The sequence below is a fragment of the Macaca thibetana genome, chromosome Y (genome assembly GCF_024542745.1).
Source record: "Macaca thibetana thibetana isolate TM-01 chromosome Y, ASM2454274v1, whole genome shotgun sequence".
Lineage (NCBI taxonomy): Eukaryota > Metazoa > Chordata > Mammalia > Primates > Cercopithecidae > Macaca > Macaca thibetana.
The window spans coordinates 9,154,994-9,173,225 of record NC_065599.1 but is presented as its reverse complement, the minus strand read 5'-3'; the positions used below and the strand labels follow the sequence as shown (position 1 = coordinate 9,173,225).

General features: G+C 40.3%; 1 protein-coding gene across 8 annotated transcripts in view; it reads left to right on the top strand.

The window, feature by feature from the left end:
- The window catches only part of USP9Y (ubiquitin specific peptidase 9 Y-linked), a 211,175-nt gene that overhangs the window by 146,038 nt on the left and 46,905 nt on the right, over window positions 1-18,232 (top strand). For all 8 annotated transcript variants that reach the window (XM_050777802.1, XM_050777798.1, XM_050777799.1 and 5 more), the window contains 3 exons: window positions 15,946-16,054; window positions 16,351-16,497; window positions 17,307-17,453. In XM_050777802.1, coding sequence (XP_050633759.1) covers window positions 15,946-16,054; window positions 16,351-16,497; window positions 17,307-17,453 — 403 coding nt within the window. The remainder of the gene's footprint in view (window positions 1-15,945; window positions 16,055-16,350; window positions 16,498-17,306; window positions 17,454-18,232) is intronic.

Genomic DNA, 18,232 nt, shown 5'->3' with positions numbered 1-18,232 from the left:
TGTGTATAATTGAAGCCAAGTGTCCAACTCCATTCTTTCGAATGTGGATATCCAGCTTTCCCATCATTGTGAATAGAGTGGTCTTACCCCCATTAAGTGGTATTGGCACCTTGCTGAAGATACAAGGGATTGTTTCTAGGCTCTAAAATTACATTCCTTTCGTCTGTATGCCTGTCCTCAGGCCAGTGCCACACTCCTGATTACTTTAGCTTTGTAGTACATCGGAATGTAAGTCCTTCAACTTTGTTGGGGTTTTTCTTTTGTTCATTTGTGTTTTGGTTTTCCATAGGTTTTTATTTGTTTTTGAGGTTATTTAGACCTTTCTAGGTTCTATAGAAATCCATATAAATTTTAAGTCGGAGATGGTATTGAATCTCTCTCAAAAGAGTGATTGCCGGCTGGGCGCGGTGGCTCAAGCCTGTAATCCCAGCACTTTGGGAGGCCAAGACGGGCGGATCACGAGGTCAGGAGATTGAGTCCATCCTGGCTAACACCGTGAAACCCCATCTCTACTAAAAAATACAAAAAACTAGCCGGGTGAGGTGGTAGACGCCTGTAGTCCCAGCTACTTGGGAGGCTGAGGCAGGAGAATGGCCTAAACCCGGGAGGTGGAGCTTGCAGTGAGCTGAGATCGCGCCACCGTACTCCAGCCTGGGCGACAGAGTGAGACTCCGTCTCAAAAAAAAAAAAAAAAAAAAGTGATTGCCACTTAACAGTATTAAGTCTTCCAAGTCATGAACATGGGATATGTCTTTTCATTTACTTAGGTTCTGTTTATTTCTTCAACACTCTTATTTCTTTTCTGCTAAATTATTTCTAAGTACTGTAGTGCTAACTTGCTCTTTTTACTGCTCTTGTGGATGGAATTATTTTCTTAATTTTCTTTTGGGATATTCATTGCTAGTATATCGAAATACAACTAATTACTTTGTATTAATTTTATTCATCCTGCAATTTTGTTAAATTTCTTTATGGATTAGAGGTTTTTTTACAGTAAGATCATGTCACTTGCAGATAACATAGTTTTACTTCTGTCTTTCTTTTTTGGACCAGTTTTATATCTTCCCTTTTTTGCCTAACTACTCTACTGCCTTGATTAGTAGTAGTAAGAGCAATCATACTTATCTTGTTCCTGATTTAGGAAAAACTGTTAGTCTTTCACCATTTAGTGATGTTGTTATTCCTGATCCAGACCCCTAGAGAGGGTTCCTGGATTTGGGTCAAGTCCACAGAATAAAGTGAGAGCAAGTTCGTAGAGAAGTAAGGAACCAAAAGCATGGCTACTCCATAGGCAGAGCAGCCCTGAGAGTTGCTAGTTGGTTATGTTTATGGTGATTTCTTGATTACATGCGAAACAAGGTTTATTTATGCTAAACAGGTGGATTATTCATGGATTTTCTGGAAAAGGGGTGGGAATCTGCTACTCCCCACTCCCAACCCACCTGAGGGTTTCTCCCTTTTTTGAACCGTATAGGATAAAGTCTGGATGGTGCCCATGGTATTTGTAAAGTGATATGGTGCTGGTGGGAGTGTCTTTTAGCAAGCTAGTGCTTTATAATTAGTGTATGATGAGCCAGCTTCTTTACTGCATCCTGTTTTATCAGCAGGGTCTTTGTGACCTGCATTTTTGTGTGGACTTCCTGTGGGAGTCACTGTGGTTCAAATACCTGTGACTGTGTTAGCTATTAGTTTTTCATATATGGCCTTTATGCAGTTGAGAAACTTCTATATTCCTAGTTTTTGAAATCAGTTTTATTATGAAAAGGTGTTTACATTAGTTTGAATAATTTTTTTTAATCAATTGAGATAGCCTTGTTATTTTCTTCATTGTATTTCTGATGATGTTGTTACTGCAAAAAGTTCCTGATCCAGATCATAAGAGTTCGGTCTCATGTAAGAAACAATTCAAGACGAGCCCATAAAGTAAAAGAAAGTTTATTAAGAAAGTAGAGGAATAGGCTGGGTGCGGTGGCTCAATCCTGGCACTCTGGGAGGCCGATGCGGGTGGATCACTTGAGGTCAGGAGTTCAAGACCAGCCTGACCAACCTGGTGAAACCCGGTCTCTTGTAAAATACAAAAATTAGCGGGGCATGATGGCAGGTGCCTCTAATCTCAGCTACTTGACAGGCCGAGACAGAGGATCACTTGAACCTGGGAGACGGTGTTTGCAGTGAGCCGAGATTGCACCACTGCACTCCAGCCTAGGTGGCTGAATGAGACTCCCTCCGGAAGGGGTGTGGGAGGGGCAGGGGAAAAGAAAGTAGAGGAATAGAAAAATGGCTGCTCCATAGGCAGAGCAACCCTGAGGGCTACTGTTTACCCATTTATATGGTTATTTGTTGATTATATGCAAAACAAGGGGTGGGTTATTCATGCTTTCCATTTTTATACCATGTAGGGTAAACTTCCTGACATTGCCATGGCATTTGTAAACTGCCTTGGCGCTGGTGGGACTGCAGCAGTGAGGACAACCAGAGGTCACTCTCATTGCCATCATGGCTTTGATGGGGTTTAGCTGGCTTTCTTAGTGCAACCTGTTTCATCAGCAGGGTCTTTATGATTTGTATCTTCTGCCACCCTCTGTCTCATCCTTTGCCTTAGAATGCCTAACCCTCTGGGAATGCAGCCCAGAAGGTCTCAGCCTTATTTTACCTAGCCTCTGTTCAAGATGGAATTGGTCTGGTTCAGAGGCTTTTGACAATAGATTAAGAATCAATTCATATGTTTAAACACCCTTACGTTCTTGATAAATCCCACACTTCATTATGGTACCTCGTACTTTTAATATGCTGCCGTATTTGTTGCTAGTATTTTACTGAGGATTTTTGGATGTATATTATTGTCAATGAAAAGAATCAAACTCTGTAGAATATTTGAAGAGGTTTATTCTGAGCCAAATATGAATGAGCATGGCCCATGACCCAGCCCTCAGGAGGTCCTGAGAACATGTGCCCAGGGTGGTTGGAGTGCAGCTTGGTTTTATACATTTTAGGGAGGCATGAGACATCAATCAGATACATTTACGAAATACACTGGTTTGGTCCAGAAAGGTGGGACAACTCAAAAGTGGATGACGGGGGCTTCCAGCGTATTGGCTAATTTAAGCATTTTCTGGTTGACAGTTGGTTTTATTGAAAGACCTGGGATCATAGAAAGCACATGTTCAATTTAAGATAAAAGATTGTGGAGATCAAGATTCTTTTGAAGTCTTTTTATAGTGGCTGCCCTTAGAAACAATAAATGACAAATGTTTCCTATTCAGATCTTGAAAAGGTGCTAGACCTTTAGTTAATCTCTTTAGAATTAACAGGACTTGGAAGAAAAACACTTAGCTATGTTAATAGAGATTTTTTACAGATGCATATTTTCTCCCTCAAAGGAAAGCTGCACAGCTGTTCCAAGACATAGCTAAGAGACATGTTTTGGGGTAAAATATTTTGATACTCTTCCTTATATCATAATGTTATGCCAGAGTCATACTGGAAAGTAAGTCACGATATATCGGGTTAAATAAAACCCATCTGATGAGGATTTATGATTTGTAGGGAATGACTCCCCAGACCCCTTAGACAGGAATTTGGGCAACATAAAACTATCAGACCTTAGTTCTTATTGTTAAAATGTATCGTGTTGGTCTCTACTTTCCCCTTCCCCTTCCCCTTCCTTCCCTCCTTCCCTTCCTTTCTCCTTACCTTTTGATTCCCTCCCTCCCTCAGTCCCTCCCTCCCTCCTTCCTTTTTTTTGGAAAAATATTTGTCTAGCTTTGTTAGGTGAATAGTATTGGTCTTATAAGTTAAGAAATACAGGTTGAGTATCCTTTATTTGAAATGCGTGGGACTTAGAAGTGTTTTGAGTTTTAGAATGTTTGCATATCTTGGTGATGGGAAACCAGTCTAAACAGGAAATTCATTCATTTTTCATCTACCTTCATGAAGGTAATTTTGTATATTTAATAGTTTTGTGCATGAAACAAAGATTGTGTATAGATTGAGGGATGGAGTTTTTCACTTGCGTCATGTCAGCACTCAAGTTTCAGATTAGAGAATATTTCTGATATTTGTGTTAGCGATGGTCAACCTGTACTGTCTTGTTTTAAAATAAATGATTTTGGAAAAGGGAAAAATTTGTTTTAACTCTTTGAACATGTGATAGATTTCAACAATTGAACAGTCTGGTCCTGGTGAACCAGCTATGTTTTCTGGTGTATACACCCTGGAGCTCATGGTCATGCACCAGGAAGATTTAGGGCACAGACACACCGATGGTGTTTAGGAGCGGAGGTTTAATAGACAGAAGAAGAGAGAAAGAGAAGCAGTTGTCTCTATAGAGAGAGGGGTCTCCAAGGGGAAAGGACTGGCTGGCAGCCCATGCACTAGATTTTCTAGCCCAGTTGGAGAAGGCTGTGTCTGATTTACATAGGACTCACAGATTGGTTTGATCAGGTATGAGGTTTACATAGTGTGCAAGGAAGGCTGGTTGCCTCACCCTAATCTTTTTCTTTTTTCTTTTCTTTTCTTTTTTTTTTTTTTTGAGAGGGGGTCTTGCTCTGTCCTCCAGGCTGGAGTGTAGTGGCACAATCTTGGCTCATTGCAACCTCCACCTCTCGGGTTCAAGCAGTTCTCCTGCCTAAGCCTCCTGAGTAGCCAGTAGCTGGGAATACAGGTGCACACCACCACACCCAGCTAATTTTTGTATTTTTAGTAAAGATGGGGTTTCACCATGTTGGTCAGGCTGTTACCCAACTCCTGACCTAGTGATCCTCCCACCTGGGCCTCTCAAAGTTACTGGAATTACAGGGGTGAGCCACTGCGTCCAGAGGCCCCACCCTAAGGTTATTATGCAAATTGGGCTGTACCAGTTGATCAAAGCCATCTTGTCTGCTCCTTACTGTACACTGGCTGGCAGAGAAGGTAAGATGGAGCCACCATCTTGAAAATGTCTAGTCCCTTGTTCCTGCCTGCCTTCACCTGTGCAAGCTTCCAGCTTGCTCGTCTATGTCTGCAACTCTACTTTACAGGCTGCTCTTTGTTGGAAAATGATTTGGGGCTGCTTTTCATGAAAAAGAAAAGCCTTATCAAGGACTCCCACACCTATCTGCCTGAGTAATTTTTTCTTAACTCCTGTATCACTGGGGTTTTCTTTTTGATAGATGTGAGCTTGTGAAATGTGTTTGGTGTTTGTCCCTTTTTCCTGGAGTAGACTCTTTTGGAGTCACCAAAGTGCTGTCTCTTTATATTCTAGTGTTGACTGGAAAGAGGAAAGCATGATTATGAGAGACAGGACTAGCTGGATTTCCTAGGCCAACTAACAATTCCTAAGCCTATCTGGGAAAGGTGACTGTGCCCACCTTAACGGGCTTGTAACTCAACTTACTCCTGACCAATCAGGGAGTAAAATACCAATTAGGCTAAAAGCTGGACATAAAGAAATAGTTAAATCATCTATCGCCTGAGAGCACAGAGGGGAGAGACAATGATCTGATATAAAGTCAGACATTCGAACTGGCAGTGGCAACCCTGTTTGGGTCCCCTCCCATTGTATGGGAGCTCTGTTTTCACTCTTGTTAAATCTCACAACTGCACACTTTTCTGGTCTGCGTTTGTTCTGGCTCAAACTGAGCTTCCACTCACCTTCCACCACTGCTGAATGCCGCCATTGCAGACCCAACATTGACTTCCACCACTCCAGATCTAGCAGGATATCCACTGCATTTCTGATCCAGGGAGGCACCCACTGCTGCTCCTCATTGGGCTAGAGGCTCGCCATTGTTCTTGCACAGCCAAGTGCCTGGGTTCGTCCTAATCGAGCTGAACACTAGTCGCTGGGTTCCACGGTTGTCTTCTGTGAGCCATGGCTCCTAATAGAGCTGTAACACTCACTGCATGGCCCAAGGTTCCATTCCTTAAAATCTGTGAGGCCAAGAACTACAGGTCAAAGAACAGAAGGCTTGCTGCCATCTTGGGAGCAGCCTGCCACCATCTTGGGAGCTCTAAGAACAGACCCACCACTGACAATTAGAGGGTTGGTACTCTTAGCCCCAGGGAGCAGTTTCTAGGAGGGGAGAGCATCTGAAGGTCAAGTTGACTGCTAGTGGCCAGTAGGTTATTTAATCATGCCTATGTAATGAAACCTCCTTAGAAAACCAAGAAGACAGGCTTCAGAGAGCTTCTGGATAGCTGAATATGTAGTTTCCTGGAGGTGGTGTACACATAAAAGCAGACATCAAGAAACTTTAATGCCAAATGTAAGGTAGTTTGTTTTGTTTTGAAGGGAGTTTCTGCATTTAACAGTGTTTCAAGAATTTTAACCTATTAAATAAAAATACTCCAACTGAACCTAAAAACTACACTTTATAAACCTTATAACAGATGTTTATACTGGAACAGGAATTAAAAGAAAATAGAGAGTGTAAGCAAAATCTCAGTTGTATGTAAGAAAACCCAGTTTCCCCTAAGGAAGAGAAAGAGCTGGAGTCCTTTAAAAAGTAACTGCCTGTTTTTCTGTGGCTAGTGAGCCTAATCTTTCCTCCTTTCCCAGGCATGGTGAGGACCCTGGTTCTCTAGCTGTGCAGCTGCAAGGTCACTAGACAGATACACTCAAGTCCCAAAACATTCGTTAAGTAAGAAATGATGTAATGCATGCCTCAATTAATTGAATAGCTGTCATTGTTTCTCACTTCTGTAATATGCTTCCTGCTACACAGATCTCCCCCACCCCAGGAAATGCTTAAAAGGTAACTCTTTGTTCAGGGCTCAGTCCTTTGGATGTTAATCCAACTGGGCCAGTGCACCTAAATAATAAATACCCTCCTGAACCCCATCAGTCTCTCTGATTCCTTAAAAAATCCCACAGCAATATCTAAACGATTCCATGATTGATTAATACTGCACAATAAGTTTTATTCTAGAGTGATAATGGTTTCTTCACGTTAACTGCATAACAACAAGCTGTTTAAAAAGAAAGGAAAATCAGTTGGTATGTCAGTGTGAATCTTAAGCATATGTTTGGTTTGGGGGAATGATCATCAGTGTATTTTTTATCAGAAATATTTATTGTAAAAAATAAGGCTTTTGATTTAGAACTTTCTCTGATGTATTTTGTATCTTCATAAAGACAAAGGCAATATCTCAGTTGTTTCTGTGTATCTGCTTGGGGGAGGCTGCTTCTTACCCCTTTAGACTCGGGGCATTCTAGGAGGAAAAAGAAAGAAAAACCAACATCATTTCAGAGTTTTCTGTCATCCAAAAGTAATAAAACACAATTCTGGTCTTTTATATAGCACTGGGTCACTGGCTATAGATAAAAATTAGAGCTTCCAAGAACAGTCTACTGCTTACCAGTATGCTTTTATATTTGGGTGTATATGTGCATAAAATAATGACAATTGGGTAAAGAAGCTTTGTCGTTATTTATTTTAAAGTCACAGTGCTTAAAAATGCCTTGTAATACTAAATAAATCACTTGGGTATTTCCAGTCCTGCTTCCAAGTGTTAAACTATGGGTGAACTTGTTTCAGGCTATGAGGCTGATTAGGGCGTCTTGCAGCTAATGATGTATTCTGCTCAGCCCAGTTCTAATGTCATGAGCAGACAGACTGACAATCAAAACTGATAGATTTTGATAGATTTTCCTCTACACATACTTTAACATAGATTCTATCCCTTGTGCCAAGCCCCAGATTTTCTTCAGCTGTTTACACACTCATTGACCTGTTCCAATCCAATCTTCATGTTAACAGTACACAGGGACTTTTTATTCCTCAAGCACAACAGGATGTAGAAGGCAAGCTCCTTAATTTGAACCATAACCTCCTGGGCGAAAGTTGCAGTCCAAAACGCCTGAGAGACCAGGCCTTTGGTACACGCCTCCAGACACCAAAGGTGTTGGAAGCCATGCCTTTTCATTAGCCCAAACCATATCACAAAGAGGCAGTATGGATGTGACTAGTCCAATGGCTGGGCCATTAACTGATAAAACAATAGGCTTCTTACACTAAATGAAAGTATTCACAAAGTTTTTGCTAGTATCCACTCTTTTAATGCTTGCCCTTTTTCTGTCATTTCTTAAATGCTTCACAAAGAACACAAAATCAAGGTCACAGCCAAAGACGCTGTCAACTGCGCTAAGCAGCACGAGCTTGCTGTCATTGGCAGCAGGCCTATTCAGAGGACCCCGAATTTCTTTCATTACTTCTGTATTTAGTGAGTTAGTCTCTGTTGATCTAGTTTATAGCAGGATTTGAGTGAAGTCATCTTTAGTCCTCATCACAGTGTCTCTGTATCTGTCGGCACTTTGTTAGCCTTGTGCTGAAATGCACCCTCTTGACAAAGGGCTGGTCTCTTCTGTCATCAGTAACCTTTCTTTCTTTTTTTTTGAGATGGAGTTTCTGGAGTTTCACTCTTGTTGCCCAGGATGGAGTACAATGGTACAATCTTGGCTCACTGCAATCTCTGCCTCACGGGTTCCTGCTATTCTCCTGCGTCAGCCTCCCGAGTAGTTGGGATTACAGGCATGTGCCACCATGTCCGGCTAATTTATTTTTAGTAGAGATGGAGTTTCTCCGTGTTGGTAAGGTGGGTCTCGAACTCCCGACCTCAGGTGATCCACCCACCTTGGCCTCCCAAAATGCTGGGATTACAAGAATGTGCCACTGCACCCGGCTTGTCATCAATAACCTTTCTTCTCCCACCTCTCACTCTTGGAACAGATGTTTGCGTGTTTGCTGCTCCATGGGCTGTTAATGGATCCATTAATAGCAATGTACTTTCTTCCTGGTTACCTGAACCTGTGGCCCTGGCAGCAGTCATCAGGCCAGACATCTGACGCATTAGTGGGTGGATCTGGGGCCTGTTCTCCATCCCAGCCTGTTTTTCCATCCCAACCTGTTCTTCCCTGGGATCTGATAAAGCTCTGCCTGGCTTCTCTGTTGCCACCTTGAGCACCACTGTGTCCTGCTGATCTGGCTCAACAGGGTCCAGTTTCTCAGGTTCCTGAAAGCCACCCACTCTGTTCCTAGTGTTATTGGGGCTCTGAGGTGCAAGTGTCTTGATAGTTGAATTTACTAGCTACATATTATTTGGGTTGGAGAGAGATGAAGCTGTGCTTCTCCTAAAGTTCTGGCTGGCAGCAGACAACTGGCTGCTTTTGGACTTGTAGTCTTTGCTAATCGCTAGCGTCTTAGTTCTTAGAAAAGTTGGTTTTGGTAGGGCTAGTGATTTCTTTTCTGGCATTGTTTGAAGAAGTTCTACCTATTCTGGCCAGTGTGTTTTCTTTCTCTTTTTCAGTGTGGCATCTGTTAAAATCATGAATACATTGCTCATAGTTCACGAGGTGTGGCTCTGGTTCCCAAGTATCGTCCTTGTTGTCATTGCCTTTCCATCAAACTAAATACTCTCTCTTCCCTTTCTTGTCTTGTCAACGATCATTTCAACCTCAAACTGCTGGGCAACCATGGAGGGAGGGACAGGGTTGGGGCAGATGCTGTGCCGGCTGGCCAACACTTTGTTTCAGTTACATCTCCACTTAGCCACCACTTCCTTGCTCTACTAGGCACTGGGCACAGATGAACCTCTTCTGCTTTCGTGGCCACAGGTTCGGAAGAAGTTGTGTGGAGAAACTGCTATACTGTGTGCCTTTGGCTCTCCACGCTTACTCCCTGTTGGGCCAGTGTGGGCTTGGGGCCATGGTCCCATGATGCAGGGCTGGGCAGCTGCCTCAGGTAAGAGCAGGACTCTCGGGTATTATGCAGAAAGCGTCCTACCTGCTTGTTACTATTTCCTTTTGTGGTTACTATGACAATAACAATTTAAGAAAGTTATAACACTTTTAAAGTCCCACTAGTTTACCTTCAGTAGCATACAAAAACCCTGCTCCTTAATAGCTCAGACCCTGTCATGTCAGTTATTCAGTTCTCAGAATTACACTTTGATGTATTGTATGTCCAAAAACATAAGCTGGTGATAGTCTTTTAATATATTAGTATTTTAAATCATGTAGAAAACAAATAGTGGAGTTGCACTTTGTTGAAAGCTTGGATAGCTTTCATAATTGCTCATATATTTATCTTTACCTCAATTTTTATTTCTTCAAACAGCTGTCCAGTGTCCTTTCATTTCACCCTGAAGTATGCCATAAAGCATTTCTCGAAGGGTAGTGTACTGGTAAACTTCTCCATCTTTTATCTGGGAATGTCATAATTTCTCTCTCACATTTGATGCAGTTTGTTTGGACATAAGATTTCTGTTTGACAGTTTATCCTTACAGCACTTGCAATATGTTAGGCCACTGCTTTCTGGCCTCTTAGGTGTCTGATAAGAAATTTGCTGACAATCGGGAGGCTGAGGCAGGTGGGTAGTCTGAGGTCGGGAGTTTGAGGCCAGCCTGGCCAACATGGCATAACCCTATCTCTACTGAGAACACAAAAATTCCCGGGCTTGGTTTGGTGGCGGGTACCTGTAATCCCAGCTACTGGGGAGGCTGACGCAGGAGAATTGCTTGAAACCGGAAGGCAGAGGTTGCAGTGAGCCAAGGTTGCGCCACTGCACTCCAGCCTGGGAGAGACAGCGCAACTCCATCTTAAAAAAAAAAACCAGAAATCCACTGATTATCAGTGACAGTCCTTAGTTTATGACTAGTCACTTTTCTTGCTGCTTTCAAGATTGTCTTTGTTTTAGACAGTTTAATTAGCGTGTATCTTTGTGTGTGTTTCTTTGAGTTTATCTTACTTGGAGTTTCTTGGGCTTCTTGGGTGTTTATTTCCTAAAATTTGTGACATTCTTGACAACTGTTTTGTTAAATACTCTGTTTCTTTCTCTCTTCTCTTTGAACTTCCAAAATGTGTAGGTAGGCTCTGCTTGATGGTTTCCCACAGGTTCCTGGGCTGTGTTCACTTTTCTTTATTATTTTTTCTCTCTCTTCCTGACTTGATAATTTTAAGTGCCTTTTCTTTAGGTGTGCTTTTTTCCCCTCTTCTAGCTGCTCAAATCTGAATGCAAAAATGAGAGAGGAAAATGCTCTGGCTCTTTTAATCCCCTGAAAGTTGCTTCAGCAGGAGGAGGAAGCTCCTGCAAAATGGTTGGGGAATGTAACAATGACTGCCCACCTCCGTCCGGACCATCTTAATCAGAAGTGACAGTTGGTGCACAAGTCTTCCTGAGATTTGGAGGGCAGGGTTCTTTCTGTCCATCCTGGCTCTTGCAGGCTGCTCCGGAAGTGTTTGCAAGGCAGCATACCACAGTGGTAGTTGATGGAGCATAGGTAGCTGCTGTTAAGCTAAGTTATGAAATTGATCAAATTTAATTGTAGTTTACCATCCAAGTCTTCTTTTGAAAGCTGTAAACGCTCAGATAGACTGTAGGGTTCCAAAATAATTATATCACACGATTCTACCAACTGCACCTATTGTCTAGTCGGAGAGACAGATTCACAGTGCTCTGTAGTTCACTGTTGGTCTCTTCCCAGAACCCTGTAACATCTTCTTCTAACCTCTGTGTCTTTACACCTAAAGTGAGACTTGCATAAATATCATATAGGTGAATCCATTTTTTAAAAGTGCATTTCACTGGTCTGTGCCTTTTCACACAGAGCTTACATTTAAAGTTATTACAAGCAAGGAATGGCTTACTCTGACATTTACCTGCTTGTTTTCTGCATGTTCTCTATACTGTTTGATCCTCAATTCCTCCATTGCTCATTTTAAAAATTTGGTTGGTTTTTTAAAAATGTGCTTATTTCCTTTTCTGTATTTTTTATATTTTTTATTAATTATATTTGGGACTTCAGTTAATATCCTAAACTTAAAATAGCCTACTTTGAATAAGGCTAACTTGTTTGAATAATATGAAGTTTAGTTTCAACAGTATATAAATAAGCTGCTTTTGTACTTTTCCATCCTTCCTAATCTATGTTGTTATCTCAGAGTATATCTGTATCCAGAGTGTCTGTTAAAATGGATTTGTAATTGTCTTATGTAAAATAGCTACCTACCAGAAGTACAATAGTAATAGTTACCTTTGCCAGTTTTGTAATAGTAATAGCAGCTTTCTTTACAATGTTAATTCTTCCTGTGGCTTAAGATCACTGTCCAATGTCCTTTCATTTTAACTTGATGGTTTCCTCCTACCAATCCTTGTAGAGCAGGGGTAGTAACCCATTCTCTTAGCTTTTCTGTATCTAGGCATTTTTGCTTGAAGTATCACTTGCCAGACACAGATTGCTTGTTTGATAGCTTTTTTCTGTTAACACTTTGTTACCGCCTTCTGGCTTCTGTGTTTTCCATGCTTTCTGAGCTGTTTGTTGTTAATCAGTACTCCCTTCTACATAACAAATGACTTCCATATTTTCCATGCATTCTGAGCTGACTGTTGTCGATCAAGACTCCCTTCTGCATGACAAATTGCTTCTCCCTTTCTGTTTTTACAATTGTCTTGGCTACTGACTGACTATAATTTTCTTGGTGTGGCTGGCTATCTTTGACTAACTTCTCCCTGGAGGTTTTTACCCTTCTAGAATTTGGACATTGAGATATTTCATCAAGTTTGGGAATTTTCAGCCATTTATGTCTTCAGATATTCTTTCTGCCTCTTCTCCTTCTGCACTTATGGGACAGCCATATTGCATGCATTGGTCTACTTCATGGTGTTCTGTGTACTTGTTAGGTTTTTCCCACTTTTAAAATTCTTCTTTTCTGTTCTTAGACTGGGTTATTTCAATTTTCATTTCTTCAGACTTAATCTTTACCTGCTCAAACGTGCCGTTATACTTCTTTAATGAACTTTTCATTTTCGTCATTGTGCTTTTTTATCTTTAGATAGTCCATATTTTTTTCTATAATTTGTCTCATTGATACTCTCATGTTCTTTTATCATTTGTCTATTTTTTTTTTCTTTAGGCTTAATTCTTTTTTTCTTTTTTTTTGAAGACAGAGTCTCACTATCACCCAGGCTGGAGTGCAGGGGCGCAGTCTTGGCTCACTGCAATCTATGCCTTCCATGTTCAAGCGATTCTCCTGTCTCAGCCTCTCGAGTAGCTGAGATTACAGGCATACACCACCATGCCTGGCTCATTTTTGTATTTTTTGTAGAGACGGGGTTTCACCGTGTTAGCTGGGATGGTCTCGATCTCCTGATCTCATGATCCGCCCACCTCGGCCTTCCAGAGTGCTGGGATTAGAGGCGTGAGCCACCGCTCCCGGCCAAAACTTGGTTTTTTATAGTCTTTGTGTATAAAGTTCAGGACATTTTCAGTTTCTGCTTTTCATTTCACATTGGTCATACTTTCCAGTTTGTTTTGTGTTTTTTTGTTGTTTGTTTGTTGTTTTTTAGAAAACTATATTCAAATCTTACAATGTGTTAACTCTGGAAGTTTTCTTCATTTCTCCAAGGTGTCTTCTTAGTTATTGAAGGCTTAGCTTGCATTGCACCAGTGTTTTGACTGAGTATAATATAAAAACTGTCAGTTTTTAAAACTGGATCTGTATTAACACACCCCTTTAATACTTAGGGAGACTGTTTATAATTCTGCCTCAGCCTTCGTTTTTTTCTCACATTAAAGTTGTAAATAAGCCTGAGGGCTAACAGTTTTACATGTTTTTGAGAATATCTCCTGTCATGAGCATGTGCATGATTTTCTAAATTCTTTAGTGTATTTCACTGCTTTTGAATATCCTGATTTCTCCAAAAGAAAGATCTCTCCAGCTTTTGCCCCCTTTTGCAAGTTGTCTGTTTTATGGGTTAACCGTATACTTTGCCCCCAGCAACCTAGATGTTTGTGACCAATGCCTGGCATTTTCAACCATGAGTGAGTTCCGAGTTAGGCAAAACAGAGATACGTGTATTTCACCAATTCTTTATGTAACTCCTAGACATAAGACACAATAAATTAGCACGTAAGGTCTTCTTTACTCCTTCCAGAATCAGGGATCAGGGCCTCACATTGGGAACGTGGTTTGCAGTTATGAAGGCTTCAGCTGCACCTGGGAGGTGGTATGGCAACACCACCAAGACTTTCCTACCGTTTTAAAAATTATCTCTCGGCTGGGCACGGTGGCTCAAGCCTGTAATCCCAGCACTTTGGGAGGCCGAGACGGGTGGATCACAAGGTCAGGAGATTGAGACCATCCTGGCTAACATGGTGAAACCCCATCTCTACTAAAAAATACAAAAAACTAGCCGGGCGAGGTGACGGGCGCCTGTAGTCCCAGCTACTCGGGAGGCTGAGGCAGGAGAATGGCGTGAACCCCGGAGGCGGAGCTTGCAGTGAGCTGAGATCTGGCCACTGCACTCCAGCCTGGGCGACACAGCGAGACTCCATCTCAAAAAAAAAAAAATTCTCTCTCAGCTCAGTGTTTGCTTGGTTGATATAAATTGTTGATTTCCAGGGTCCTGTCAGTTTTTCTTTGGAGGGTTTGAAAGTATCTGTCCTGTAGCTTTGCTTTCAGTGTAATTTATGAAGCACTGATTGTTTTCTGATCTCAGAGTTCATACGTTTTTGGGCCTTAAAAATTTTCCTTAAAATACTTAAATAGTATGTTAACCTCCTAATTTGGGTTCCTAGATGTTAGGTTTTTGTTTTAGTGGATATGATATGAAGCTTTTTGTTTGCTTTGTTTTTAAGTGAGGTTATTGATTCCATATAAAATGCATGAGGCAGGATTCGTTCGTTATAAAGTACAGTTTGGTTTTATATAGGACAATCACAAAATACTTTGTTGCCAGGGTGACTTTCAAGTAAATACCTAATTGAACGAATAAGGGAATAATCACGTAAGTTTGCAGCAGGATCAACAAGTATGAAGATCCCTGGCATAAGCCTACTTAGCTTGTTAGAAAACATAACAAGGTTGGTGTAGCCGAGGCAGGATGAAAAAGGAGAACAATTATGTATGAAGAGCTCATAGAGATAACGGACAATCCATGTGATTGTTTTATATAGGTCATGTTTTATATGGTTCAATAGATACTACTTTAGATTTGACTTTAAGCCTGGTTCATAACTGGAAGTGGGATTAGTAAGGTTGTTACTGGCATCTAGTGGTGAGAGGCTGGAAATGCTGCTAAATATCCTAAAATCTAGAGTCTCAGACACCTTTAGGAATTTAACACAGTTGGACCATCTCTTCAGAAAATTGTGAAGAAAGGCATACATGTGGAACTCTTTGATACTATAGTTTGATGATTTCTGAGCCCCATCTGTGAGTTTCATAAATAGGAGGGACTTTTGTAAGCCCTTGAAAAGTTCAGTTGATTAAAGTTTGGGGGAGGTGAGGGGTGGGAGAGAGAGAAAAAGAGAGGGAGATTCTGAGTTTGTTTCCCAGAGTTAATGACTCAGTAAGCATTGCATGGAATCTGAGAAGCTGCATATCTTAGAGGTTCTCAAATGATATTAATGCTGTTGGTCTGATAATCACATTTGAGAATCATTGATACAATCAGACATATCTTTACCCATGTTACATATCTATGAGTTGCTTGCTCCAATGCACAGTTCGTTGAAAGTGATTCTGGGGAGGCTAAAAAAGATATATAGAAGCTTAATGCATAGCACCTTTGTATAGTATCTAGAGGGTGTTTCCAGACATTTCCTAGAGAGGTTGTTAAAAATATGTCCTGCAAAATAAGAGGCTTATATTTTATTGATTGATGCTTACCTTTGACCTGATTCACCCTGACCCCTGATTCACAGTAAGTATTAGAAGATCTAAGAAATCATACATTAAGAAACTTGAACAATAAATAGTAAGTAGTAATATTCCCAGTCTCTAGGTGACAATTTGAGGATTAGCTCCCTGTCAAATATTTTAAACTCATTTATTCTGTGTTGCTAGCCAAATGCTAAAATGGGGGTTACCTTGTATTTTACTGTTGATGTATACATCCTATTAAAGATACATCAGTGTTGGAATTATTTTGTTGTTGTTCATGAATTACTTTGTGCTTTTATTTCAGAACTGTTCGTCAGTTGGCACAGGAGCAGTTCTTTTTAATGTGCACCAGATGTTGCATGGGACACAGGCCTCTGCTTTTCTTCATTACTTTACTGTTTACCATATTGGGGGTGAGATGTTTTCAGATGAACTTATCAGTATAATGCATTCTTAACATGACAGACATTCAGAAAGTTACTAGATAGCTTTTATTATATTTAAAAAGGCATAATTAATAAATGCAGTATTATAGTTTTTTACTATTTATAGACTTTTTTTACAGTTCTTGAGACAAATATAGTATGTCTTGGAAAAATAAAGAGCTTACTGTTTTTGTCATTAAGTATTGCCAATTGGGTTTAAAAAAAATTATATGGACTCTGAGTATAGACTTGTGAATTCATGTTGTTTTAATTTAATATTTCAGAGCACAGCAAGAGAGAGGGGTAAATATTCAGGTGATTATTTCACACTTTTACGGCACCTTCTCAATTATGCTTACAATGGCAATATTAACATACCCAATGCAGAAGTTCTTCTTATCAATGAAATTGATTGGCTCAAAAGGATTCGGGTAAGTTGAATAGTATTCAGTTTATTATGTCACAATCAAATCAGCTGTCTTATTAAAAGGAGGTTTGGAATCTTATTTAATTTCTATTTTTATTTGATGACTTAGGAGAATAAATTCTCAAAATGCCTCTGAGAATGAATGCAAACAAAATGTGTACTTTTCACTGGTGAGTTGGTAACTTAGATTCATAGAAACACACATAGCTAGTTTTGTTCGGTATGTTTTACTTTTCTTGAAACTTGGAATGCTGATAATTACGTTTCTTTCACTTTGGTGTTTTTTGGGGAAATTATCGCATTTGAAGACTTTTTAAAAGATCAAATTTGAGAGCTTGGTATTTTCACTGAACCATCTGATGTCTTATTTCACAGAGTTCTATGAGAGTATATTTCTGAAGTATATGGCTTTGGGCTTCAGGTTAGCATTCTTCTAGTAGATTATAAAGCTTACTTACAGAACATGGTTTTTGAACCCTGGCTATTGACATTGTGTACCCAGATAATTCCTTTTTGGGAGGAGCTTTGCTGTGCATTGTAGGATATTGAGCAGTGTTTCAGGCCTCTTCCACTCAGTGCCGTAGTAACCTCCTTTCCCCGTGGTTGTAAATCCCAAATATGTTTGTGTCTTGTGGGAGCAAAATTGCTTACATTTACTGTTCTAGAGACTTCTAAAAAAGAAATAGGAAACCACTTGTACGGCTTGGGGAAATTGTATAGATCTCATTTCCCTCTAGCTCTCTGTTCTCCTAACTCCCTGTCCTTTTCTATCTCCATGTTATAGTTGGGCCTATAATATTTTTCCTTTTTCAGGATAATGTTAAAAGCACAGGTGAAACAGGTGTTGAAGAACTGATACTGGAAGGCCACCTTGGGGTAACAAAAGAGTTACTGGCCTTTCAAACTTCGGAGAAAAAGTATCACTTTGGTTGTGAAAAAGGAGGTGCTAATCTCGTTAAAGTAAGTACTTTTTTTTTTTTTTTTTTCTTTTTTTGAGATGGAATCTCACTCTGTGGCCCAGGCTGGAGTGCAGTGGTGCCATCTCAGCTCACCGCAGCCTCCACCTTCCAGGTTCAAGCGATTCTCCTGCCTCAGTCTCCCAAATAGCTGGGACTACAGGCATGTGTCACCACACCTAATTTTTGTATTTTTGGTAGAGACCGAGTTTCACCATCTTGGCCAGGCTGGTGTTGACCTCCTGACCTCAAGTGATCCGTCCGCCTCCACCTCCCAAAGTGGGTAAGCCACACACCCGGCCTCACTAAGGTAGGTTCTGAATTTTGTTAATGAACTTCTTATCATGACCTTATAAATGTTTGTTAGCAAATGTATCTGATTGAACTCTGTATAATGTCTTTGAGACATAATCTGGATGTTTTTTCTTTTTTCATGTCCCACTTCTCTTTTAAAAAGGATCTCTGAAGAGGTTAGAGTAACTTTAAAACATGTACCTCACTTGAAGAGATTTTGTAATTACAAATCAGAGTTTTGATAAAGTGGTATGAAAAGTCAGTAAGCAGCATTGATTGATTTTCATGTTGAATAATCTCAGTTTTTCTTGACTAGATTTCTAAATGAGAGAAATTTCCATCTTGCAAAACTTCATTTTTTATACAGTATTTCTTGGTGAGCTTTTTGTATGTCATTCAATTCAAGAAAAAGAATATAACTTTGATGCATTCTGTTCCTATTTGAAATGAATTTGTTTCTGTTTATATCTGATTAAAGAAGTTAAATTT